This window comes from Protomyctophum bolini (genome assembly GCF_963924005.1).
Source record: "Protomyctophum bolini genome assembly, chromosome: 2".
In the NCBI taxonomy this organism is placed as follows: Eukaryota; Metazoa; Chordata; class Actinopteri; order Myctophiformes; family Myctophidae; genus Protomyctophum; species Protomyctophum bolini.
In genome coordinates this window covers 25,418,864-25,444,984 of record NC_137863.1, presented here as the reverse complement: position 1 = coordinate 25,444,984, position 26,121 = coordinate 25,418,864, and the positions used below count along the sequence as shown (strand labels likewise).

General features: G+C 43.1%; 2 protein-coding genes across 2 annotated transcripts in view; one reads left to right on the top strand and one right to left on the bottom strand.

Annotated features, from left to right (window-relative positions):
* cenpp (centromere protein P) overlaps positions 1–9,409 on the top strand; it is a 106,063-nt gene extending 96,654 nt beyond the window's left edge. The window contains exons 7-9 of the mRNA XM_080792193.1: positions 2,347–2,426; positions 2,544–2,635; positions 3,155–9,409. Of these exons, the coding sequence (XP_080648319.1) occupies positions 2,347–2,426; positions 2,544–2,635; positions 3,155–3,270 (288 nt within the window). The 3' untranslated portion in view covers positions 3,271–9,409. The remainder of the gene's footprint in view (positions 1–2,346; positions 2,427–2,543; positions 2,636–3,154) is intronic.
* An 815-nt stretch (positions 9,410–10,224) lies between these two features.
* On the bottom strand, positions 10,225–23,709 carry ippk (inositol 1,3,4,5,6-pentakisphosphate 2-kinase). The gene is made up of 14 exons (XM_080792183.1): positions 23,416–23,709; positions 19,971–20,030; positions 17,705–17,800; positions 17,428–17,494; positions 17,189–17,307; positions 16,088–16,177; positions 14,963–15,021; positions 14,629–14,701; positions 14,181–14,333; positions 13,259–13,376; positions 12,800–12,935; positions 12,503–12,605; positions 11,403–11,482; positions 10,225–10,480 (listed from the first exon to the last, which is right to left on the bottom strand). The coding sequence occupies exons 1-14, from the start codon at positions 23,494–23,496 to the stop codon at positions 10,249–10,251; spliced, it is 1,467 nt and encodes a 488-aa protein (XP_080648309.1). The 5' UTR covers positions 23,497–23,709; the 3' UTR covers positions 10,225–10,248.
* Positions 23,710–26,121: the final 2,412 nt, after the last annotated feature.

Genomic DNA, 26,121 nt, shown 5'->3' with positions numbered 1-26,121 from the left:
GACTGTGTGTCCAGAATAGTGCACCAGTGTGCACACTGCCCAGTACACACACACGCACGCACGGACGCACACATAGTGACACACACACACACACACACACACACACACACACTCATACACAGGTTTGTAAGGAGCATGTTTTCTAAGAGTGTAGGTGAGGGGTGAGTTGACAGGAAATACCACAGAAGAGGAGAGAGGGAGAGATACAGAGCGAGAGACTGAAAGACAGAGAGAGAGAGAGGGGGGAGAGAGAGACAGAGAGAGAGAGAGAGGGGGGAGTGAGAGACAGAGAGAGAGAGAGACAGAGAGAGAGAGAGGGGGGAAAGGAGAGCAAGCAGAATGAGAGGGAGGGACTAAAATGCTCCAGTAAGAAGAAAGAAAATAAAACCACAGAGGCGGAAAATATTCTGGATGAACGGGCTCAGATGGAGAGACTCAACACACATACATGTACACACACACACACACACACACACACACACACACACACACATAGTGGATTTTGTGATTCACCTGACATCAGACCAAGTGATACAACATACTGGATGTTACATCCCCTCTTCTCTTATCTTCCTCTTCTCGTCCTCCCCCGTCCTTATCTTCCTCTCCTCCTCTTCCTCCCCTCTCCGCCTCTTCCTCTCCTCTTCCTCCCCTCTGACCTCATGCATTGTTAAAAGGTCAAAACGTGAGCAAGGTTGCATGTTGGGTAGAACATGCAACTCTCTGAACGTCTCTTAAGACAACGATCTTCATAACACTGTTACTTCTAACCATTGGCTGACACACAGACATATAAACTGACAGACCGGTACACACACACACACACACACACACACACACACACACACACACACACACACACACACACGCACGCGCGTGTTTGTGTGCGCGCATGCGTACTAGCAGGCTGGTAGCCTCGGAAACCTTAGCAGGCTGGCTGATGGAAACAGGAATTGATAGTTAAGGGAGAGAATGAAAGAGAATGGACGACGAAATAGATGACTTGAGGAAGAGAAAGAGTTGAAGTTCTGGAAACAAATGTCTTTTAGAGAAGAAGAGAATAGAGCGTCGCAGTCCCGCACAAAAAGTGTTTATTTTCTTCTTTCTAATTATTTGATCGGCCCAAAACATTGTGTTTATTGTCATGATTTGTCACAACTCGAGGTGGCTTTGTCTGTGGCGTAAACGTCTTTAAATAAATACTTTTTGAAAAGCCTTTGGGAACATGAATGGGGAACTACTTCCTCGTTCTGAAAGGGGGTGGGACTGCGACACTATAGTAAAGTGACAAGACCCCACTGATGGAGAGATGAAGAGGGGGGTTACATGCTCTTAATGACTAGAAGATGTTAGTGCACTCTGTTGAGGAACAGAGAGAGAACAAAGGAAGGCGAGAGAGAGGAGGTTGTATTTACTTGGTGTGTCTTCTATTTAAACCACTTACATGTTTTGTTTTTTGTTTTTTTTCAAGCTTGCTTTGAACACAAGGTGTTGGCTGCCCCAGTTTCGATCGGGTGCGATTATCAGGCAAGATTATCCTCTGGTGTGAGCGAGTGGTTATACAATCCAACCTTTAACCTCCCGATTTGGAGGACAGATGTGAAGTGAATTCTCATTCACTTCACATCTGTCCTGATGACCTTCGGCACGGCGACTGTTCCAAACAACCATCCGAGCCTGTAGCGAGACCACTGTGTGTCCCCGCTTATCTCCATATTCAAACCTTTTGTGTTTCTTCTTCAATTAATGCCCCAGCATCACAAAGGTAGCAAATCCACAAGCTCTAAACACAGCACGAAGTGACATGTTTTGAGCTTTTGATGCTTTAGAATTTGAATCCTGAAAAGTAACACTTTTGGAGATATGAGACAGAGACGTTATGTGTCTTCCCAGACATAATATTATTACAAGCACGGCAGGTTTAACCAATTTGTTTATATCTGCTGCTCTCTCTGCTACTCTGCTGCAGCATGTCACAATTTGAGAAGATGAAATGATGTGAGGTGCTGCGTTCGGGCAAGAATCCTGTAGCGTGTTATTTAAAAATGTTGCTGTGTGTGCGTGTTTAAGACCATCTTATAAGAGATCTCTAGATTATCCTATAGTATGTGATTATTTTAAAATCTTATTCTGTGGACATGTTGTCCAAAGCGCTTTCTGTGGACGGACTAGACACGGCCCGTAACGTAACAGGTCAGAGTGTGTGTAATGACTCGATCTGAGGAGGGTGTGTGTGTGTGTGTGAGAGAGAGCGATTATGATGCGCTGACAATGCAAATATACTGGATGTGACTGGACATCCAGACTGACATATATTTCCACCTATCTCTCTTTCTCTCTCTCCAGGAGAAGTATGCATCTATCATATCGTTTCCTGGAGGCTGTAGATCAGAGGTCATGGCTATAAACCACCCTAAACTTCCTGGGTATGTGATGTCACTTCTTTGTTTTGCGTTACAGCACAACTGTTCATGCATTGGCCAGTGTTGTGTCTCTCTCTAGCTGTGTGCTGTTCATTCATTGGCCAGTGTTGTCTCCTATAGCTATGTGCTGCTCATCCATTGGTCAATGGGCGTGTCCATAGAGGGTCAGGTGACTACTAACATTGAGCTGCTGACCAAGATCCCAGAGACAGGTAATGTTTGTACTGGTCCTTCAGCAGGTGTTCTGATTCACCATTAAAATAATGTGGACCAATGACAGTGATCACACAATATGATGTCACATGAAGTCAATATGACATCAAAATGAAATACAGCAGTGATTCTTAAAGAATTTATTTCAAAATTGGTCTATAAAGCTTTGGTCACTGGTTCAGGGCCAAAATACGTCTTGTTGCGATATCATGAACCATCCACCGGTCTGCTTTCAGTCCCTAAAACCAAAACTAAATGCAGGGAAGCAGCATTTAGTTGTCTATCTATGCACCAGCACCACATAACTGGAACAAACTCCCAGAATACTGCAGGAAGGCGAAATACAAAATAAATGTGCTATACAAATACAATCACCTTGCCTTGTTGAATCATACTGTATGAGACTTACTGAAATAATTAAGCTGTGTGTGTGTGTGTGTGTGTGTGTGTGTGTGTGTGTGTGTGTGTGTGTGTGTGTGTGTGTGTGTGTGTGTGTGTGTGTGTGCGCGTGTGCGCAGCGGTCCAGATGTCTTCCAGTTTAGTGGAAGAAGCTCCACAGTCCTTCAGGTCTCTCCTGGGATTCCTCGGACCCAAAGACGCCATCGACGCTCTGATCAAGTCTGTCAGCGTTTAGAGAGACACACACATACACACTCTTCGGTAAGACCACTTAAAACCAAAACATTCCACCAAATGATGGTTCAGACAATGCACACACCACACACACACAGATCTAATCTACTCAAACTGCCAGTTAATGTAATCTTTTTATCTCACTGAGAGAAGCTGCAATTCTCTCTCTCTCACACACACACACCCATTCTGCAAACTGACCATTGAATGATTGAAATAAGTATCAGTAGGCAGAATACGTGTCCACAGAACAATACAACACAATAATTTCACAACACTGATCATAATACACTTAATACACACACACACACACACACACACACACACACACACACACACTTAAACATGTCGAACCCTAGGATTCCTATTCTGGGGGAAACATTTGCAGAAAGCATCTACGCACCACGTTGTTACGAGTGAATTTTGTAGTTTAGCTTTGCCGAAGAGGTTTGCTGTAGAGGGGGAGAACAAATACTGTATATACCTGGTGTGACAGGGCCTGACATCAATGCATATACAACTCTCGTAAAACAGGCTTTTCTTTGTCTCTCACTAATATCACACTATGTGTAATCCACCGAGAGCTTTTCTTTTGGTGTCTTTCCAGCTCTCTAATAACAGGAAATAGATTTTCAGCTCAGGATACCAACTTTATCCAATCAGGAGGATTGGAGGATACAGGAGAAATAATGTGTACTCTCCTGAATTGACTGAAATTGGCAACCCAACCCACCTACAGTATACATTTATTGTTTATTAAAAAGCTGGAGAGAGGGAGACCCGTTATGAACAAACTATACTACCACTTTCAGATTACCTCGTGACAAAACATCTTTTGTTTTAACCAAAACATATCACTTACCAGTCTTACCCTACCTTTAAGTAAAACTGTGGCCTTTTCACAATGGTAGAATTTCTCTTGAGTCAAACACTTTTCCATATCTGTCAAATAAAACAGCAAAAGGCAGAAGAGTTGTTTTATAAATCATTTTTATTGAATATAAACAGCTCTGTTGTAATGACTCTGCTCTCTTCCTGCAGTCGCCAGAGCACCCAGCGGAGGGGCGCTCTGACTTTGCTACCAACAACTTAAAGATATAGAAAAATAAATCATTTAAATACAAAATGCCAGACATCAACGTCCCATTTGTATTCTGAAATAAAGTACTTTTCTCATCAGTATCACAGTCTTTTATTTCCCTCAGCTATATACAGACGTACACCAGCAGTTAATATAAGCTTCTTATTAATGCCAGTGCTTGTGATTCTCTCCTGTCTAAGCCTCATTTACACTTTGGTTGCGCATCGGTGCTGCACGTCGAAAATATAGGCGATGAACAAGTTCACGACATGTCGCCATGCGACTTGTGAGCTTGCACATCGCTACTTGTATAAATGAAGGCTTATTCCTTCCTACGCACTCGGGTAGGATTCTAGAGGAGTGAAGACAGATTTAGACAACGATGACCTGGACGTTTCAGGAGTTAAAAGTACTTAAATTTAGCACACTAAAGATAAGTACTTTACTTAAAACAACCAATGTTCCCAGTAGGGATTGTCTCATCTGAATTCTTAACAGCAGAATTAATTTCAAGGTTCTTTTTGGCTCTTCATAGCCCTATGACTGCATGCACACACACACACACACACACACACACACACACACGATTGTGTTTAACTCTTTGTATCCCAGAGGTGATTTAGTTTAGTTTGTTTAGATCTGGCTTGATCTGTATCTGGTTAAATCATTTGACTGGTCTGTTTGGACCCAGTTTCCCGTTTTAAACTTTAGATTTCTTTAGATGTTGAAATTGTAATCCATTTGGATATCTGTTTAGATATGCTTCAGTGTTTGTTTAGACTGGCAGAAGCTCTGAGCTAGGAAAGAGAGGACTAGGACTAACAGCGGTCATAACTGACCCGGATGCTGCATGTGCTCTTGTCTCACTGTCCTTGTGTGAATTGAATCATAATGCAGTCAACAGACATTCATTACGTCACTCAAGAATTATGTTTAAAATGTTCAATAGACAACCCTACTTTGCTGTACAACAAGTTTTAACTCAGACAACAATAACCAAATCCACTTCCATTCTGTTTCTCGGACACCAAATAAAAAACCTTGTTAGTCAACTCTTAAGATTAGCCGTGCAGCAATTATTTTTGGGAGAAATCGTGGCTTCTCCACAACCCCTTGCATCGTCAATTTTTAACATTGGTCATACACTAAACGTCTTAGTTATTGCATGCTACTGTAGCTACAATGTAACTACAAGTTACATACAAGACGGTTACAGCCTCATGTGATCGTGATAAACTAGACTATGGTCCATTACATCATAATCCTTTCCTGTTCGGTCCCTCTGTGTGCCCGTCTCCACCCTCAAATCAACGTTTTCAGCTCCAATCGTGAACTGGAGTCATTATTTGGTTGTAAAGTTTTGCTTTGGTTTAAAGTTCAGTCTGACGTTCAGTTTAGTAAACAAGCCAGTAGGAACTTTGCAGCATTGAACCTGATCACAGGCAGAACATTCAGACTGCTGCTGGTTTGCGTTCTGATCAGGGACTCAGTCCACCTGGTTATCAAGACTCGTCATAATGCACTCATAGCTTCAGCAATGCTTTGTACGTTGTGACAGACAGGCAAGACCAATGCATTCCCACACCCAGGTCCTACAGTGGCAACATCCAACCAATCGGCAGACGTTTGGCGAGACAGGCTGTAGTTGCACCACATTTTTAGCTATTTTGAATTTTTGCAACTTGGAACGGTGCTGAGAGAGACGGCACAACTGCCTTGTTTGTTTTTCCCAGCATGTCTATGTCAACCCATTATGACCTGGGAGTGAGAATGTGCAGATGAGACAGAGGGATACGTGTCTCAAGTGTTACCATTTAAAAGTGTCACACAGGAAGTTGAGCAGGGGACGGACACACACGCAACAGCCCAATGCCACAAACTACTGCTACCAATACACTGCTGATGTTCACCTGGTATCACAGGTCAAACTACTGCTACAGGTCCTCATAAGAAACCAGCCGTGGTTGTGATGACCCAGCAGTTGATGGTTTCCATTGTAGTGTTCTAAGCAGAGACCTGTTCAGCCATTGGATACCAGGTGAATAGCATTAGCTCAGATGGTTCTGAAAGTGGGGTCTGGCACTAAAATTTGTTCAAACTCTTTTCAATGTGGGGTTCCTTGATGTGAATATGTATTAGAACCACTACTGTACTAGCTGATAGAAATAGCAGTATAGTCTGGAGCTGAGAATCAGTGTCCCATCCTCAATATAAACCAGTGATTCTCAACCTGTGGGCAGCGAGGGTTTTGCAAGTGGGCCCCCAAATAATACAACTAAATATAGCCTATATAGGATTGTAATGGTTATATAACTTAATATGAATATGTCAATGGTATATTTTATTATATTGATAAACAGAAAGTGAAATTATACTATGTTGATTCCATTGATCCAAGCCGGAACACAATCAATTGATCGTTGCCCTGAACACATCGCACGCAGCCATGTGAAGTGGCCAGATGGGTGGGCCGCATGCAGCCATGTGAGGTGACCAGACGGGTGGGCCACATGCAGCCATGTGAAGTGGCCTGATGGGTGGGCCGCATGCATTTTCAATTTGAGTGGCCCCGAAACAGAAAGTTGAGAATCACCGTTATAAACATGGAGAGAATGTTGTTCAAGCTATTGACGCTGACCCCCGATTAGCTCTACAAGATCACATCGTGATGCGATGCACAGTGAGCTTGTAGATCTATTATTTTGTGAGATTATAAATTAAGCATTGGAGAAAAGCTGACAATGGAGGTATTACAGAACGTTACATATCCTGTTACAGTTTACAAAGAAATTAAAGGTGAACTGTGGGACACAAGCAGTTTAAACCTCAACACATGCACGCGCGCACACACACACACACACACACACACACACAGCCATGACAGAATACATAGGCACTAACACACACCCTTGTGCAGGAGAAAAATGTGCTTCAAACGCACAAACACCACACAACAAGCACTTATGGCACAAAACACAGCAGAGTAGCAGCTTCTGTCTGTCTGCTCACCTGTCTAACTGTCAACCTCTTCCCACAATATTAATAACATCATTATTAGAATACCTCTATGCAGTGTCCCCCTCAAACTCAAGGTGTTAAACACTGCCCCCTAAAGGCAAATGGAAGGAACTACATGAGAAAAGCTACAGAAAAGTAGACTCCAAAAGTATGTCTCTTGTATTGTCCAAACGTATTGTTAGTACATGACTAACTGCATAGTATTTATGTTAATCATAAATACTATGCTGTTAAATACTTTTGCATTTGTTTATTGACCTATTATTACGTTTAAAAACAAAGGGAGTGGTTTGTGCTCTTTGAGCTCATGTATTTACGTTTTAGTGCACCATTATGGATATTATTCACCAGTCTATCGTACACATTCAAATATATTTAGGAATATTTCGAGGCCGCTCATTTCCCCCCCCCCCCCATAATGTTTTTCGGGTGGGAAAACTTGTGTCAAAATCAGTTTATTTTTTTTTAAATACAAAAGTTAAATAAAATTGGTGATCAAGTTTACAACGTTGTGAGCCATGTAATAAATATGTAGTAAATACTTGGGACCACAATGAGTGTACTGCACTCTATGGTTGTTATGCAACTGGTATCAGTTTGTTTAAAAAAAAAAAAAAATTACCTTTACGGTTTGAATTAAACTACACATGATTCTGTTAACTTGAATGTCCCATCTTTCAGGTAAGCTCAACCCTTTAAGCCCTATATACTTTATCATGATTAGCAAAAACAGATCCACAAGCCTCCTGTCAGCCAGCATAATTAAAGGGATATTTTAACCAATAATCTGCTGTCAGGTAGGACAGTGGTTCTCAACCTTTTCAGGTTTCAAGCTCACACCGCCTCATGTGACCTTGTAGATTAGTTATTTTCAAATGTTTTGCTTCTTATATTTTATTTGACAATTGGCCACCGTTTCACCGGTTTTATAGTAGTTTGTTAATTACATTTGATGCAGTAATGATCTTTTTTCATTCCTTTCTTAGGCATTAAAAAAGTTCTTAAAAGTCAGTAAATTGTCACTCTACTACTGTCATCGGGGTAGATGATAGAGTGAAAAAAGAAAAAACAAAAAGAGAAAAAACATGAGGGGTGAGGTAACACACCTAAGGGTTGACAATGTTAAAGTTGTCTAAGCTTCGCCATCTTAATTTTCAGTACAAACAAACATTTTGGCGGTTGGTTTTTAGTTCCCACTAGTCATGTCGGATTCAAGTGTTGTTCTCCATGGTGATGACATGTAAACAAACGCTGTTAGCAACAGCATCCATGTTTCAACACAAAGTTCATGAGAAAAGGGGGCGCTCTCTCAAAAACTTAAACATGATCTTTGAATTTGGACATGCGACAAAATGGCCGACACACAGAATAGTGCACTAAAAACACAAACGGGAAGTGAAGTTTGTCTTGTGTATGACTCTGGTACGACCCAGACCCACAGTACAATCACTTTACCTAATATGGCCGAGGTCAGGAAATGACATCACCGATTACGCCCAAGCCAAGGTTATTTCATCACTCATCGGTTCTCACCGTGGGTTACAGGGACCACCAGGGGTCCAAATGGCCCCACATGGGTCTCTAACTAAATGAACACTTGGGTTTTTACAGTAAGGGGTCCGAAGATTAAAAAAAATACTCTCATGCCCTTTTCCACCAAAAACAACTGGTTCTGGAACTGCTTCCGTTCTAGAAGATTCTTGGAACCTTGGTGCCTTCACGGAACCAGCAGCCATGTTTTTGGTTCCAGTTCTGAACCAATTAATTTTCAGTGGAAACACTCTTAACTGGTTCAATATTAGGCGAAAAGAAAATAACTGAACCGGTTCAAACTGGGTGGAAAGAGTTACAGACCCTAAAGTATCCTTTTGAACCCGTGGTGGGCTTCAGGGCAGACATTGAGGAACAGTGAATATGTTTTTCTGCCATTACTCCACCTTCGTCAGTGTTGCCATGGAGACTGCAGAGGAGGCGAAGGCCAGGTTAGGATCTGGGGTCAACGCCACGTAAACCTCCTGGGGAACAATCAGTGCCCCCATTTTTTTTTTTTAAGAAAAAAATAAGCCCATTCATTTCCAATAAATAATATTAAAAATCAGACGAAAGAGACCAAAGAAAAAAAAACAGGACATCTTAATGAGATCGGCCTTCTGTGAGCGCTCATCGGCGTGGTGAGGGAAGGGTCAAGTTTTGGTTCCGATCCATTACGTTATAGTGGTAGTGGTACTGGTGACCCCCCCCCCAGGTGACCTGACCCCACACAGTACAGGCCGTAGGTTCGATCCCCGCAGACGTCATGCGACTGAGGTCGTAATAGAAGCAGTGTCATTCAAACCTACCGTCCTGTACCACACCCTATTAGCCAAAAAATAACCTCAGTTTATTGGCCAGACATCAGTTTGAAGATTGTAACAGGAAGTCCTGGGGGATATTTGTTTCCTCTGTGATTCCAACAGTAGAACTCTTCACACACGCGCGCACACACACACACTTCAGGTGTGACCTCAGTTCATTAATGTCCGTTGTCCATTGTATTTATTTAGAATTCATTACTTGTTGGTTTTTTGTGGTAATCGTCTCTAGACGATTCCAGCTTGCCACTTCAACATGGCTGCCCCTCCGTGTGTCCGTCCGTCCGTCCATCCGTCTGTGGAGGACTATGGTGGTTTAGCAGCAGAAATGGAGGTTCTTTTCATGCCTAATTTATGCCCCGTCGCAAAATAAACAGCAGACATACAAGCTCGCAATCGTGCCACATCCGCGACACTTCACACACGCGCCCTCGTGCGACAAAAATAGCAGACCTACAAGCTTGCGCAAGACCTACAAAGCGTTCGCAAGCTTGTGGGTCTGCTATTTTCTTTGCCGCGAGCCGGTGCTTCAGACAGGGTGGAAGAGCAGGGTGCAGCAGTCTTCCTCCGGCTCTCTGTCCAGAGAATCCTTGGTTCTCAGGTAGAAGGAGACGATCTGGTGGTCCAGGAGCAGCTGGCGGGGAACGCTGTCGAACGGCTTGGGGTCCAGGTCCAGGATGGACATGGAGAAGGCGAACCGAGGAGCAGAGGACCTGGAGGAGCACCGGAGGAGGTCTCTGCCTTTCATCTGCCCTGACAGACTGCAGGAGGAGGAGACAGGGTTTAAAGACTGACAGACTGCAGGAGGAGGAGACAGGGTTTAAAGACTGACAGACTGCAGGAGGAGGAGACAGGGTTTTAAGACTGACAGACTGCAGGAGGAGGAGACAGGGTTTAAAGACTGACAGACTGCAGGAGGAGGAGACAGGGTTTTAAGACTGACAGACTGCAGGAGGAGGAGACAGGGTTTAAAGACTGACAGACTGCAGGAGGAGGAGACAGGGTTTTAAGACTGACAGACTGCAGGAGGAGGAGACAGGGTTTAAAGCTAAATGGAATCTCTTGACTGAAAACGCGTTTCCTAAACCATTAGCACACCATGTCTTGTTTATATTTTCTTTAACCTTTAATTTTATGAAATATCCAAGACCATTAGGGTGTGATGGAAAATGCATTCTATAGCTAGTACGACCAATTCAAATCTAACAAATAATTCTGGTATGCGGTCAGGCTTAGGCTTGGCTCAGGGAAGAGGACGCCCCTGCCATGCATAGTCCTCCATGGCACCGTTGGAGGTGCGACAAAGAAAGCAGGAAGACCATCCTTCTGTATGAAATAATTAGTTGTATACTCATTAATACAAATCAAATTGACAAACATTGTCAATTTTCGAGTGAAACTCGATGGGAGATCTCTGCCTGCCTAGTGTGTACAGTTACATCTGGTGATGTCTAAATGCAGTGTAGCTGCTTTAACAGCAGTGAGAACGGCAGCTAATAAACCTATGCCTACTGCGTAGGTTTGTTAGCTGCCAATCAGTATGATTGGTGTTCAGCCCAATCACTCTAAATTCTTTGCATTGGTTCTGCAGTTATTTTGTAAATCTCTGAATGGTGTCTACATTGACTTTAGAGGTCATCTGATCAGGTGAGACCATCATGACCATGTCATCATCTTCCTCACCTTTCATCGTCTCCACAGGGAACCAAGGCAACCATGATGGAACAATCCTTGGCCGTCATGGCAACACGGTACTGATGAACCTGTACCAACACACACACACACTTTAACACATTTTGTACATAATACGTCCTGAAACGTCATAAGGATTGGAACCGAGAGGTGCCTTAGACGTCTGTGGACGTCCTAGCGACGTCCAAACGACGCGGGGCGAGATAATAATATTATTGCCGTATGCTAACGCTCTGTGAAACTATTAGCTTGTCATTGACTCCCATGTTAGCGCGGCGGAAAGAATGACTCGTATCTCCTCATCCAGGGCGCTCTCCGTGGTGATGAATGGATCGATATGCTGGCGCTGCGTTTCTGCTCCTCATCCGTCTCTCCCGCAAAATATGAACTCTTTTTGGAGCGTATATAAATATATTAAGATGATCAGAGATTGTGATGGCACTTTGTCAGTCAACTTTTTTAAGAAAGTATTTCCGGTTCATGGCTTTCAAAATAGAAGCGATCACTACTCTGGCGATTACTCTGGCGCAAGCAGCGCCTTTATTTTGATGCAGTTCCGGTACTAAATGTGTTAATGACGTATTGTCGTAGAGAATACAAGGACAGAAATATTAGCATAACATTGTCTCCACCATGTGGCGACTGCAAATTACAACAGAGACAGCATAATACTTCTTTGACAGTTTATTTGGGTATTCCAAGTTGTTGAGACCCTCTAAAACCAGTCTGTGGGCTGCCAAATAGTCTACACCTATAGCCCAGCTTTGAGATGGTATGTAGACATCATGGTTGGTATCTTTTATGACCACGGTCATTAAGACCGTGGTCATAAAAGATTCCTCTGGGCTCTAATAGAGAGTCAGAGACACTTCCCTGGACTCTTCATCAAACAAAACATCTGGTGTATAAACTGTCAAAAAGTGTAAAGATGTCAGTGTTATAGATACAGAGATGGAACACAAATGGAATGGCATGGGGATGTTTGTACAACCTGAATGAGGATGCATAAGTGTGTGTGCACACACAAATTAAACTTTGTTTTGTATAGTGTTTGTGCAGTGTAAATGTTTGTAGTTACTGTAGAGTCAAACCTTGGCTGCAGCGTAGTCTATAGAGCCATCGTCTTCAGCAGGACATTTCTGGATCCTCTCCCAGAAGGCTGCATTGTACGGTCCATCCAGTTGGAGACGACTCCTGACACACACACACACACACACGTTTGTATACTATACTTATAATAATGTGAAGACATCTGATGATTTTATGAATGCCATTTTTATTAGAGAGATGACTTCCGCACACCCGGTTTAATCTTACAGCCGGTTCGTATAGGTACAGTTTGAAGTTTTTTAGGTGTTGTTGCCATGGTTAAGAGGTGTGGGTGTTACCTGTCTTCAGGATACAGTTTGAGATGCTGTTCCAGGCGGCGGTACAGAGGATGCAGACCTTCGATGTCCAAACTGTCCAACATCTGAGTGTGAAGAATCCTGGACAGAACGCAGTCTCTAGGAAGACCTGGACAGCCTGCAGGGTCAAACAGTGCCATCATTCTCTTTCACGTAACTAAACATGACTCAAAGTAGAATTAGACCTCTCACAATTATTACATAATTGTCTAATAATGGCATTATTGTGTCATAATGTTGAAGAATTTTCATACATAAAAAACCAAAGCAGAAATAGCTGATCTACAAGCTTTGTAACACGTAAGCTTGTAGAATAAATAAATGTCTGAAATGTCTTTGTATATTTCAGTTATTTGACATATCTTCCATGTGCATCTTTTTTATTACAAAGACACACAGGCAGGCAGACACATAAATAGACAGACAGGTAGACAGACTTACTGTTTCTGATCAGTTCTCTAGTGAGGAGGCTGGCCTCACAGAAGCCCCGCCCCTCTCCTCTCTCCAACCTCATCCCTCGCTCCTCCCCTCCAGTGTTCAGCAGAGCATTCACCAACACCTGTGTTTCATTATTATAATTAGTGTGATTCATTTTGATAATAATTAATGTCAACAGTACTTTCAATCAGTGCTGTAGTGAGTCTAGGTTCTTTCAGGGGCTATACCATAATTATTCCCTGCGCGGATAGGCTATACGCGTGTGGTCGAAATGATTAGCAGACGAGATAAGCTTTTTTTCCACACATTTCAGCACAGTAACCACACTACCGGTATAGACCGGTTTTATTTTTTATGTTGCCACTACTGTTGGAGCAGCCATAAACTACACAGGTTCATCCCGATGTTCTGGGCATCTTTGTAATGTTAATGTTAGTAAAAAGCAGTAAAAGAGTAACGTTTGAGGCAGACTAACATCAGTCACTTTTCCATTCACTGTAGTAGAAGGAGGTGCGGGGAAACCGCAGATATGTCGTCTCCGCCTACAGGAAATACGTTGCCTGCGACCATGAGACCCGTTTCTGAATCGGTCTATACACTATACTACGCATATAGCGTATACCGGTAGATCACACCCTGTACTTGAAATTTGGGTAGAGCACAGCTGACCATTACAACCACAGTCTTCTACTGTTGGTCACTGGGAGGAGCCGACCAGTACTGTACAACCACAGTCTTCTACTGTTGGTCACTGGGAGGAGTTGACCATTACAACCAGTATGATACGGTCAGTCACTGGGAGGAGTTGACCAGTACAACCACAGTCTGATACAGTCGGTCACTGGGAGGAGCTGACCAGTACAACCACAGTCTGATACGGTCAGTCACTGGGAGGAGCTGAACCATTACAACCACAGTCTTGTACCTGTATGAGGTCATTAAGAACAGCCTTGTTGGCCAGGTGACCATTGAGCCTGGGTGTTCCAGACAGGAAGTAAGGTCTGAGGTGCTGCAGGAGCGAGTTCAAATCCTGGAAGTCCTCACAGCCCTCTTTACCTCCGTATATACACTGACCACCCTGAGAGAGAGAGAGAGAGAGAGACTACCGTGAGCATCCTGGCCGACAGACAGACAAGACCCAAAAGAGAGATTAGACGTTAGCCCAGGACCCCAAACTAGTAAAAATGGCAGATCTACAAGCACACAAGCGCGTCGCTTTGCAAGTTTGTAGGTCTACTACTTTATTATTTTTATTTATGACATTTCTTAGATTTATATATATATATATATATATATTGGTAAACATTGGTCCGTGACCCACAAATGACCCACTGTTTTGGAACCAGTGGATTAGACCAGGATGTTCTGCTCACCTTGAATATTTTAAAGTTATTTTGTGGTTCTTCTATCAAGTGTTTGATGGCAAAGTACATTCTTTGCTTGTTCCTAAAAACACACACGCACACACACACACACACAGTCAGTGGACTAATACCATTCCGACCAACATGTTAACAATTAGGAAGGAAATATATTAATGTAAATCTTGTAAGTAGTATATTAGTGCCAGTAATATTATGTATTATTAATTAATGCAGTAGTATATATGTATGTTACATAACAGAATTAATATAGTATCATTAATACAGTACTATAGTGTCAGGTAGTAGACAGTAATAGTATTCAGTGGTGTAGTAGATGTAGTACCCTGAGAACAGGTCTAGAGGGCAGTAGAGACTGGGTCTCTTCCACTTCCCGTTGGCCACCTGGAGAAACAACACAATAAATACTGTCACTTCAATCTGTTGTTTCTTACCACATAATACAACACTGTCACTTCAATCTGTTGCTAACATAATACACAATGGCCAATAATACAATTGGCCATTGCATATACTGACATTTGATGTGTGCATTAATCAAGTTCTAGTGTGTTCATTTGCTGGAATATACCAGCCTTACGTAATAATCCTGACTCTCATCACTGCATAGACTAGAACGGCCCCCACAGGCCGGCAGGCGCATGTGTGCAAACACACACAATGTCAATACAGATCATGTCACCTACAACTAGTAAACAGCAAAGTTACCGAACATGTTTTGTACAAATGCACATGACATTACGGTCACATGCTTGATGTTTTACTGCCCCACTTCCCATCTGACCTCAGCGATGCAATGTGTCTCCATCAATGATGAAGTACTGTTAACATTGGATTGTGTAAAGTTGAAATGTTTATTTTTTTGTGGCTTTCGCCTTTATTTTATAGTTTTTATGGAGGGACAGACAGTACGCTGACAGGAAATGGGGAGAGAGATGGGGGGGAAGGCATGCAGTAAAGGCCGTCGGGATCGGGAGTCGAACCGCGGCACACTGCCAGACTGGATTGCCAGCCTAGCCGTTTCGACCGAAAATCAACCGATAATTCCCAGTAGGTAACTTATTACGCCGATCTTATCCAGCCGATCGGCTCGCCTGGAGCCTACTGGCTGCGATTGCCGTTGATGACACGTTAACCGATCTTATCGGTCTAGTCAGGTCTACTGAGCCTACTGAAAATGACAAGCCTCCTCATACCCTCCCCTAAACATAACCGCAAGCATGTCGTAATATTAACGCATGTTCGCCAACCTTAATCCTGTCTGGGTTTTTTTTTCAGTCGGCAGAGCATGCCCATACTCGTCGAAAACAATGGTACTGATCCTAAGTGATCACTGCGGTCTATCGTACTGATCCTAAGTGATCACTGCGGTCTTGTCCATTGATATCAGTCGAAACGGGTGGCCAGCCAAGGTGCCTGGACCACTGAGCCATGGCCCAACAATAGCTACCTTGTAGTGTTGATGAGTACAGAAGCGACATATCTTGGTTTTGATGTCTTTACTGACATGTCGAGCTGAAGGCAGGAAGCCACATTTAGGCTGAAAAAAAACATATGCAAAACACACACACACACACACACACACACACACACACACACGTGAGTTTTGTGTTGTAAAACCACGGTGCAAGTAATTTGTCTTGAAACATCATCTGACTGAGCAAAAACATTCAATTACTACAACCCTATTCTGGGGGAAACATTAGCTGAAAATAACCGATCTACAAGCTCACAACACATTGCAACATGATGTGTTGTGTGCTTGTAGATCCACCATTTACACCAAAGAGATTTGGTGCATAAGACAAGGGGGTAAATTGAGGGCCAAATACAGGGCCAACCCCCGATCAACTAAGTATTGTATTAGTTTACTAAGGACAGAGGGGTTAAATGGTTAACACATTCCTGTCTTGATGGAAAGACAGATATAACCGAGAAGCTACTAGATAACATTGTAATGAGTAATTACATTATAGAACTAATGCACTGTTTAACATGGACGTTATCTAGATATTAATCAGTGAGGCTGCATGTGTGAATGCAAACGTCTGACTCGGTAGGACCTGACATGCAAGTTAACCCACTAACATTCTACAAATGCCTTCTAAATCAGTAGCTCTCAAAATGTGTGCCAACCCCCAAAATGATATGTATTTGGTGACTCGTGAACACCCCAATGTGTGAACCAGCTTAGCTTTGAGTAATTTCTGCTGGGCCATGAACAGGACAATGCACTTAAATCAACTATTTACTGGGCTGTGTTGTTTAATGCTTCAGTGTTGTTGAAAGGGGAACAGTCACTAATAGAAGTCGTTGTGTTGGCATCTTGCATATGGGCTTGCTTCGTAGATTTTCCTTGTTAATTTGCCTCCAATGCAAAATATTTCCTAACAGCACGGCGCTGTTTTCTGGCTTAGTCAGCAACAACCCGGTCGCAGAGGCAATGCGACTTTCTCTCTTTAATGAGCTCGCACACAGAGCCAAGGACACGCAACAAGTGAGTGGGTGGACGTAGGAGCAGAGCAGCTGCATTTGTGTGTGTGTGTGGTACCTTTATCTCTATACAGAGAGGTTGTGTGTGTGTGGTCAGGTTGTATGGAGGCGAGGTCAGGTTTGGAAGGCACAGAGCGCAGCCACTGTAGATGTCCATCACCTTGTGACAGCGCCACTCTGCAACACACATAAGCATGCATTATGATACAGCTTTGTTATGCCGTTATACTCTAAACAGCAACTGGAAGTAATGTATATATGTTTGGTGTTGAGTGTGTGTGTGTAGAGCTGTCTCACCTGGTCTCTGATGTTGAACTTTGATTGACAGCTGTCTGACAAACTCTAGAGGCAGTTTGACCACTTCCTGTAGTAAAACAAATACAATAATAATAAAGTAATCAAATACAGCCTTATTATTACTACTGGTGGTAGTGTCGTGTGTGTGTGTGTGTGTGTGTGTGTGTGTGTGTGTGTGTGTGTGTGTGTGTGTGTGTGTGTGTGTGTGTGTGTGTGTGTGTGTGTGTGTGTGTGTGTGTGTGTGTGTGTGTGTGTGTGTGTGTGTGTGCATGCTTACTCCGCTGTGGACGAACTTGTCTCCCAGTAGAGGCCTCATGACGTTCTTACTGAAGTCAACAATGTTCTGGATGTGTCTGTAGGTCTGTTCTGTAGTCTGACAGTCAGACAGACAAGGAGAGAGACAGAGAAATAAAGGAAGAGACCGACCAACACACACACACACACACACTGTACATCTTGCAGAATATGTCGTCAGACGTGTCTCACAATTCTAAACCACTGGTTCCCAAACAAGAAATCTAAGAAAACTCTAAGAAATTCCATTAATTAGAAAATAAATGTTTAAGAAGAAGTAGTGAAAATAGCTGATCTACAACCTCACAAAGCGAATCAAGCAATGTATTGTGAGCTTAAAGATCTGTGATTTACTAGTTTGGGTCCATTTTGTTTGGGAACCACTGTTCTAAACCCTTTGAGCAAGGCACTTCCACCGAGTTCCTGGGTTGGTGGTTCCATTTATACAAACTAAAGATAAATATTCATATCATCTCTGTCGGGTGGAAACCTCATGTCCAAAACTGTTACTTTTCTAATTCAAAAGTAACATATCTACAAGCTCGAAGCGCAGTGTGGAGGATCTGGGGGGACATAAGAGAAGATAAGACTGGTTTCTGCCAGACAACAACGATATTCATTCTGCACATCCTGGTATAAGTACGCTGGTTGGCTTCCCGGTAAAGTAACAAAGGAAAGATGCAATAACCATAATAACTAGTGATGTCACTCACTAACTCAAAGATAGTCATCTGGATCTGCCATTTTAAGCACGATCAAATTACGGTCCTGTTGCGCACCGTCTACAGCAACTATCATATCGTTGCAAAAACCTCTTATCTCCTTATTCTAACTTTATTTCACAAATTAATGCCCTACTTGATCATAATTTTGCGTCACACAAAAGCATCAAAAGTACCAGATCTGTAAGCTCATATGAGGTTGCCACCCGACAGAAACTATATTAATTCAAACTGCATATGCTGTGTCAGGGCACCAAATGATATATTTTACACTTTAAACAGCACATCACTTTATCAACAACGTGACTGGCTTGCCTTGATCAGCTGTTGATGGACCTGCTTGAAATAACAACTACAGCAGTTTGAATGCATTCCACAATGAACGGACAGTGAAGTTTGCTCATTTGCTCAACAGTTAAATATTGACAAATTAAGCATGATTTACATTCAGTTGCTCATGCCGTGCATCAAAAATAGTAGATCCACAAAGCTGTGAGCTTGCAAATCTGCTATTTTTGGTACGTAACCAAGTATAAAACAGGCATTAGGACCCATAAACAAAGTGCAATGGTGTGGAAGTTAGCTTCTAAAAAGCAAGTGGGAAACAAACACACAATACTCTGTCTGTGTTCATCCTAGAAACACCATTCAAACGTTGGTTGTGTTCAGCAGAACATCCACTTTTCTTTGGGGGAATTACCACTAAGCAATCGATGGATGCTTGCCATCCTCCGAGAAGAGAATACACTTCTGTTGCAAGAACAGGATCAGCTAGCCAGTACTGAACTATTATTCCTTCTCTGATGTACTGAGCAGTGTGGAATGTGAAATCTGCATTACCGTACATATACAATACATATACAAAACAGTAAATATTGTTGCTGTCGGGCAGAAACTATGCGTCTCCGTATTTTATTTGTGAATTAATTACCTAGATCATACTACAGCATCACAACAATATAAAAAGTAACAGATCTACAAGCTCAAAACTCGGCACAAAGAGAGTCGACGCGATTTGAGATTGTATTTTTCCTATTTTTGAATCCTGAAAAGTAACAGATTTGGGCATAAAAATTAAGACTATGACGTTTCCGCCCAACAGACGATACAAAGCTCCCATCAAGATTCAGTATCAGCAGATAGGCACTGAATATGAAATGACTCCGATAAGGGGCAATAATTCATTTGTAAGGGATAATCATGAATGTCTTCATAAGTATCTTCATGAGTGCCGTGAAATGAACTCACTGAGTTCACTAATGTGCAAGGACAGTGTTCCTCCTGAGTGTTCAGTGCCAGTGGGTGTGTTCTCACAAACTGTATTATTATAATTATAACACCACTGAACCTCACGAGATGAGACATAATTTATGATTATGTTATTAGAGTATTGTTTAATTGTTGTTGTAGAAATAGGTGAGAATTGTCTATTTTCACAATCACCCCAGAATAGGGACGCTAGGGTTCAAGTTGGTTAATCACAACAAACAAATGCACACACACACACACTCGCTCTCTCTCTCTCACCTGGGGAGCGTTTTCAGAGTCTTCCGTCGAGTATTTCAGTAACCGTAGAACCCTGGAATGCTGTTGACAGGAGAGACAATGTGAGTCACAGTGGCTTTGTATTTTCTACTTTATGTATTTTGGACGGTTTAACAGAGGGAAGCACACCTTGATTTCTGTCTAAAGGCTAATGCAGGTTTACTACCTTACTGGTACCGTACTCATGCTAACTGACTCATGCTTGTATCATGCACCAGCATCTGGGATGGAAGTGACTCATATGAAGGTGTTAACGTTACGGTATCGCAAAAAACATTCTCTCACTGTGACTCATAAATGTCACTCACTGTGTGTGTGTGTGTGTGTGTGTGTGTGTGTGTGTGTGTGTGTGTGTGACTGTGTGTTCATTCATGCATGTTGATTTCTTCTTGGACAATGTTGTGTTGTTCCTACAAGCAATATGTTTTTCTTAACCCATTTCACCTAATACGTTGTTTTGTTATATCTTTCAAGCTGGGAACACGGTCCAATGCATTAGTGTCAGACTATTGTTAGTGCTTAAATTGATTAAAAACATTTAGAATCGTGCAATAACTCTATTCTCCCCTCCGATTGGCCAGGGATTCTGAACTCTTCCCAAGGAATTTGTGCGCTTTGCCCTCATCTGATTGGACAGTAGGCTATACGGTGACATGCTCAACTGAACTCTTCTAATCGAACAATATTCCTATAGAGATAGGCAACCACACTTTCTTTCTAGTTTCTTGATCATACTACACTACAGCGTCTCACAAACGCATCACAAGTACTGTTTTGAGCTTGCTGCAGATCTGCTACTTTTTTTTAATCCTGAAAAGTAACTGTTTTGCACATGTAAGGTTTCCACCCGACAAAGATGATATATAGCAACATATTTGTATTGTTTGGTTTTTTTCTTCAGAAAACTTAGTTTGGGGGGGGCGCCCGCTGGCCAAGTGGTCCAGGCGAATGCCACATATAGGCATTGGCCTGACAGCACGTCCCGTGTTCGAGTCCCGTTCATGACGACCTTTCCTGCATGTCTCTCCCTAGTTGCAATTTGCAACTCTAGATGTTTTTATAATAGGATGAATCTAGAGTTGCAATACCCTCCATTGACTCCCCATTCATCCAATTTGCTTTTGCGATCTGCTTGTATTAGCGGAGTTTAACTCACCAACATTGCAGCTCTAGGCCTAGCTTGAATCGTCCTCGTTCAATCTGACAAGCTTTTGTGTTGGAGTTTAGAAGCACTTGTTTTTATTAACGGGTCGCGCTTCTGCCTCCTGCATTATGTGCAAATTCGAAACAGGTGGTACGCAGGGCCAGTGACTTTGACGATTGCTTCCAAACTCCAATCACCTGCACAGAATTTATTGACAGAAAGTAGCTCATAACATGTCTATGGTGGATTTTTATTAAACAAAAGCTTGACAGATTGAAAGAGGATAATTCAAGGTTGGCCTAGAGCTGCAATGTGGGTGAGTCTAATGTTGTTTAATACAAGCAGATCGCAAAATCAAATTGGATGAATGGAGAGTCAATGGAGGATATTGATTAATCCCATTGTAGAAAAAAAATCTAGAGTTGCAAATTGCGGCTAGTCTCTCTTCCTCTTTCCTGTCATTCTTCACTTGTATCAATAAAGGCAAAAACAAATCTTGAAAAAAGAAAATTAGGTGGGGTCTGGGGACCACCAGGGGTCCTTGAGGGGGCAAAATGAGGAGCAGTTTAATTTCACAATTATTTCACTAGCTAAAGGTTAGAGCCCAGTGAGAGAATGTAAAATAATTAGTTTTCACTCTCTCCACCAACAGAACAGTGTAGAGTAGACAGATGTAGAAATTCCCTGGCATTACATTTCAAATGGTGTCTGTGGCCAGTGTGTAGAAAGATAACGTGACGTCACACCATTGAAAGCAATAGCTGAGAACCTCACAAGATGGCGCCACCTGTCCATTGAACTCAATGGAGGAGGGGAGGGTGAGTCGCTTCTCGCTTGATCTATGTTATCAGTTTGGTGGTTCTTGGCATGAACAACACTTTTGAATCACTGGCTTTATTCACTTTAACAACACAAAACCGAAGTTTGACTCAAGCTGAAACCTTCAATGTCATAGATTTAATTTAAGGAAAATTCACTTCAAAGACATGGACAAAGTTATCCACGTTAGCCGGGGAAATGATCAGTCATTCTATATTCATATTTTTTACTCAAATTACACTTTTAACCACTTAATACTTGGGTTAATCGAAAATAGACAATCCACAAGCTCACAACTCAGAGCTTGTAATTCTGATCTTTTCAAAACATTATTTAAAAAAAAACCATGAAAAATTGTTAGCACTCAGGAATAAAGTATTATGACGTTAGCAATTCAACGTGTTAAGCTAACGGCTACAACAAAACAAAGGATATATTAGTGACGTCACGTCGCCATAAGTGCGTGTACGGACTTTTTCGTCGCGAGACCGTTTGTTACAATGCTGTTAAATAACAATGACGCAATCCCAGCATGGGGGGGAAAGTAAAAGTTTTCCACACATGTCTAGCTTTTCCTCGTTTGCAAATGCGTAATTATCTGTTGGTTTCGACTCGAGTGCACTTCCTCTACTTTACGCATACATGTGACGTCACAGACTAACACAATCGTTTCTATCCTAGGATGTGCCGCTAAATAAACGCTAAGCTAACATGCTAACACCCTACACAGAGGGAGTTGAGCTCTTTAAAGCTTGCCATTATTACTTTGTCAACTTTTTGTCATCGGTTAGGTCGCGACGTGTCGTGAACGGCACACACCGTGCGACACTTTGAGCGACATTCTGCGTTAATTAACAAAAGTTTAGCGCCTACAACATAATAACATTCTCAATTTAAACTCACAACAAGTTAGCTTATTAGCCTAGCCCCAGCTCTTCCCTCACCGGGACTCTAGTCTGTATCCATACGTAGCACAACTGGGGTGCCTGGCGAAAAGTTGGGTTTTGTACAGATTTTCCACCGCCGCATTGCAAATTTTAAGTGACTGACATGTTCGCACAGATGTCTGTAGTAAAAACGGGGTGATATTGATACGTGGTGATTTTCCGCAGTGAAATACTAACGGTTTGTTGACCGCCTGGTTAAGAATTTCACATGGAAGCGCGCTCCCGATCATCAGCGGGGGAGAACGCGCTGCCGTGCTTTTGAATGTGAAATTCTGAACAGGCTTTTAAAAAAAACGATTAAAGCTGTCGTCCAACAGCGGAACGTCCGTTTTATCACTCCGTTTTTGTTACACACATTCGTAGAAACATGCAAATACCTTTAGATTTTCGATACGAGCGGAAAATAGACCCGAAATGCAACTTTTCGCCCGGCAGCCCCAGTCCTGGACGGACATAGTCCCGGGGAGCTACAGCGATGCTTTTAGCCCTATAGCTGCTATGCTAGCGGTGGACTGACCTGCAGGTGTGAGACCACCAGACTCTTGTTTCCCTCTCCGTGGTATTTCCAGTCGTTCTCGTCCATTTTATCCAGTTCCATAACAACGCAGACGAGACGGCCGCTCGCTTGACAACAGAGTGAACAGACTGCTCTGTTAAACTACAGAGTAGACAAACACACCTCACTACAGCCCAACGTCTGCAGTGTAGCCTACTCTCTATGTCTGCCTGGCTGCTGGAAAACTAACCAACTGCTAATATTCTGCTACAGCTACTAGACCACTGCTACTGCCACTTTAAGAGAACGGTCCGCCTCCTCCCTGCTCTGCTCTGCTCTTATTGGACGGAGAAGCTGTCAATCCTGTACCACTGCCTGCCCTAAAGGAAAAAGTTATTTCCAAGGTCCCATGCTCTGAAAGGACCCAAAGGACCTATGGCAAGGACAGTCCAGTCCCTCGCTGTGATTGCTTCATGGACCAGTTGGTTGCCAAGAGGAACACATTTTGTTAGTCAAATCATGTTTATATTCACATTTGTAAATCTGTCTGTCTGTCTGTCTTTCCATCTGTCTTTCTATCTATAGGGGAGAGAACAGGTGGTGCGGTGGAGGTGTGAACAGAACACTCCCCCCCCCCATGACATCAGCCTGTGACTTCAATTTGTTCTTGTTCGCAGATGACTCTGCTCTGCTGGTCTCAACAGGGACAAAAAGCCCTCAGCGCTGAAATCGGTAGAATCTGCACCTGGCTCGCTGATAACATTTTTGTAAAACGGAATCCATTCTCTTTGGGTCAAATAGAAAGAAATCCCGGGGCTGAGTCGCTTTGAGGACGGACCCCCACAAGGGAGACGAAAAAATGCCCCCCTGGTCCGGGCCGCCGGGGTGAAACACACTTGTACTGGTTATATTATATATATACTGTATATAATATCCGGCCAGCTTCCCTCCCCCGAACACGAGTCAATTGTGTTCATGTAGGCCTAGAAGACGCACGACAAAGCCATGGTAGCCACCGCACTGAGACGGCACTGCTGAGAGTTACAAATGACCTCCTGACTGCAGCAGATAATAACCTCCTCTCCGTACTGGTGTTGCTGGACCTTAGTTCTGCATTCGACACTGTTGACCACCACATTCTGCTACAGAGACTGGAGCATCTGGTTGGCATCAGGGGTGCCGCACTGAAATGGTTCGAGTCCTATCTGTCTGATCGATTTCAGTTTGTAGAGGTCAATAATGGCTCCTCTACACGTGAAAAGGTCAAATACGGAGTCCCACAAGGCTCTGTGCTTGGACCAATACTTTTCTCCTTATACAGTATATGCTCCCTCTGGGCAACATCATCAGGGAACACTCCATACATTTCCATTGTTACGCAGACGACACTCAACTATATCTATCGATGAAACCGAACGAAACGGACCAATTAGTCAAACTTCAAGCATGTCTTAAAGACATAAAGAGTTGGATGGCAGGTAATTACCTGCTCCTCAACTCTAACAAAACGGAAGTTATCGTGATCGGCCCTAAGCCCCTAAGAGACAAGTTAGTCGATGGGAACTTTTCTCTAGATGGCATTACCTTGGCCTCCAAGGCCACTGTAAGGAATCTGGGAGTTACCTTTGATCAAGACTTGTCTTTCAAATCTCATATCAAACAAATCTCAAAGAATGCCTTTTTTCACCTGCGAAATATTGCAAAGGTCAGGCACATCCTGTCCAAAAATGACGCGGAAAAACTTGTCCACGCCTTCGTTACCTCAAGGCTAGACTACTGCAACTCGCTATTATCAGGCTGCCCAGGCAAGTCTCTGAAAAGCCTACAGTTAGTTCAAAATGCTGCGGCGCGTGTGTTGACAGGTACCAGAAGAAGAGACCATATCACTCCTTCACTGGCCTCCCTACACTGGCTCCCGGTCAAATACAGAATAGAGTTCAAAGTTCTTCTTCTCACTTACAAAGCTCTCAATGGTCAGGCACCACAATATCTCAAGGATCTCATTGATCCCTACAAACAGAACAGCAGTGCGTTTACAGTATGCAAACATGCTTACTGTTCCAAAAATATCAAAAGTTACAATAGGAGGCAGGGCGTTTAGGTCCCAGGCACCGCAGCTGTGGAACCTTCTCCCGGCTTCGGTCCGTGGGGCTGACACGCTCTGCACATTCAAGACTAGGTTGAAAACCTTTCTCTACGACAAAGCCTATGGCCAGACTTGTCTCCGGGTCTAGCTGGATACCATGGTCGTACATTGTTGTGTGGGTTTGTCTCCCAGCAGTACTTAATATACACTATATAGGCTCCAGTAAGGCCTGCCACTAATCCAACATCCGGGGAATCTCTCCCCGGAGTCTCTTTTCGTCCTCCCCGTCGCAGTTCTGTGGACCTCTAATATTAACCCCCAACTGACTGCCGAGTGTGACCGTGGATCAGGCCTCTTCATGGAGCCCACCAGAAGTGCGGCCTCACAGAGCTCGACCTGGACCAGATGTGGACCAGACCCCTCCACGGAGCCCACCTGCCTATTCTCTGTCTTCTCTCTCTGTCTATCTATCTCTCTCTCTCTCCCTCTACCCCCCCCCCCGACACGGTCGAGGCAGATGGCCGCCCACCCTAGAGTTGGGTTCTGCCTGACGTTCCTTCCTAAAGGGGAGTTTTTCATTTCCATTGTCGCAATATTGCTTGCTCTGGGTGGATCTTTGTTGGTTGTAAAGTGTCTTGAGA

What these genes read in the sequence shown, in the direction of transcription:
- ippk (XM_080792183.1), bottom strand. Translation starts at nt 23,496, where the DNA reads ATGGAACTGGATAAAATGGACGAGAACGACTGGAAATACCACGGAGAG. An exon ending in CTCTCTGTATAGAGATAAAG is followed by an intron (nt 16,178 to 17,188) that starts GTACCACACACA and finishes GTTTTTTTTCAG; the next exon opens with CCTAAATGTGGCTTCCTGCC. An exon ending in TAGAGAACTGATCAGAAACA is followed by an intron (nt 12,936 to 13,258) that starts GTAAGTCTGTCT and finishes TTGACCCTGCAG; the next exon opens with GCTGTCCAGGTCTTCCTAGA.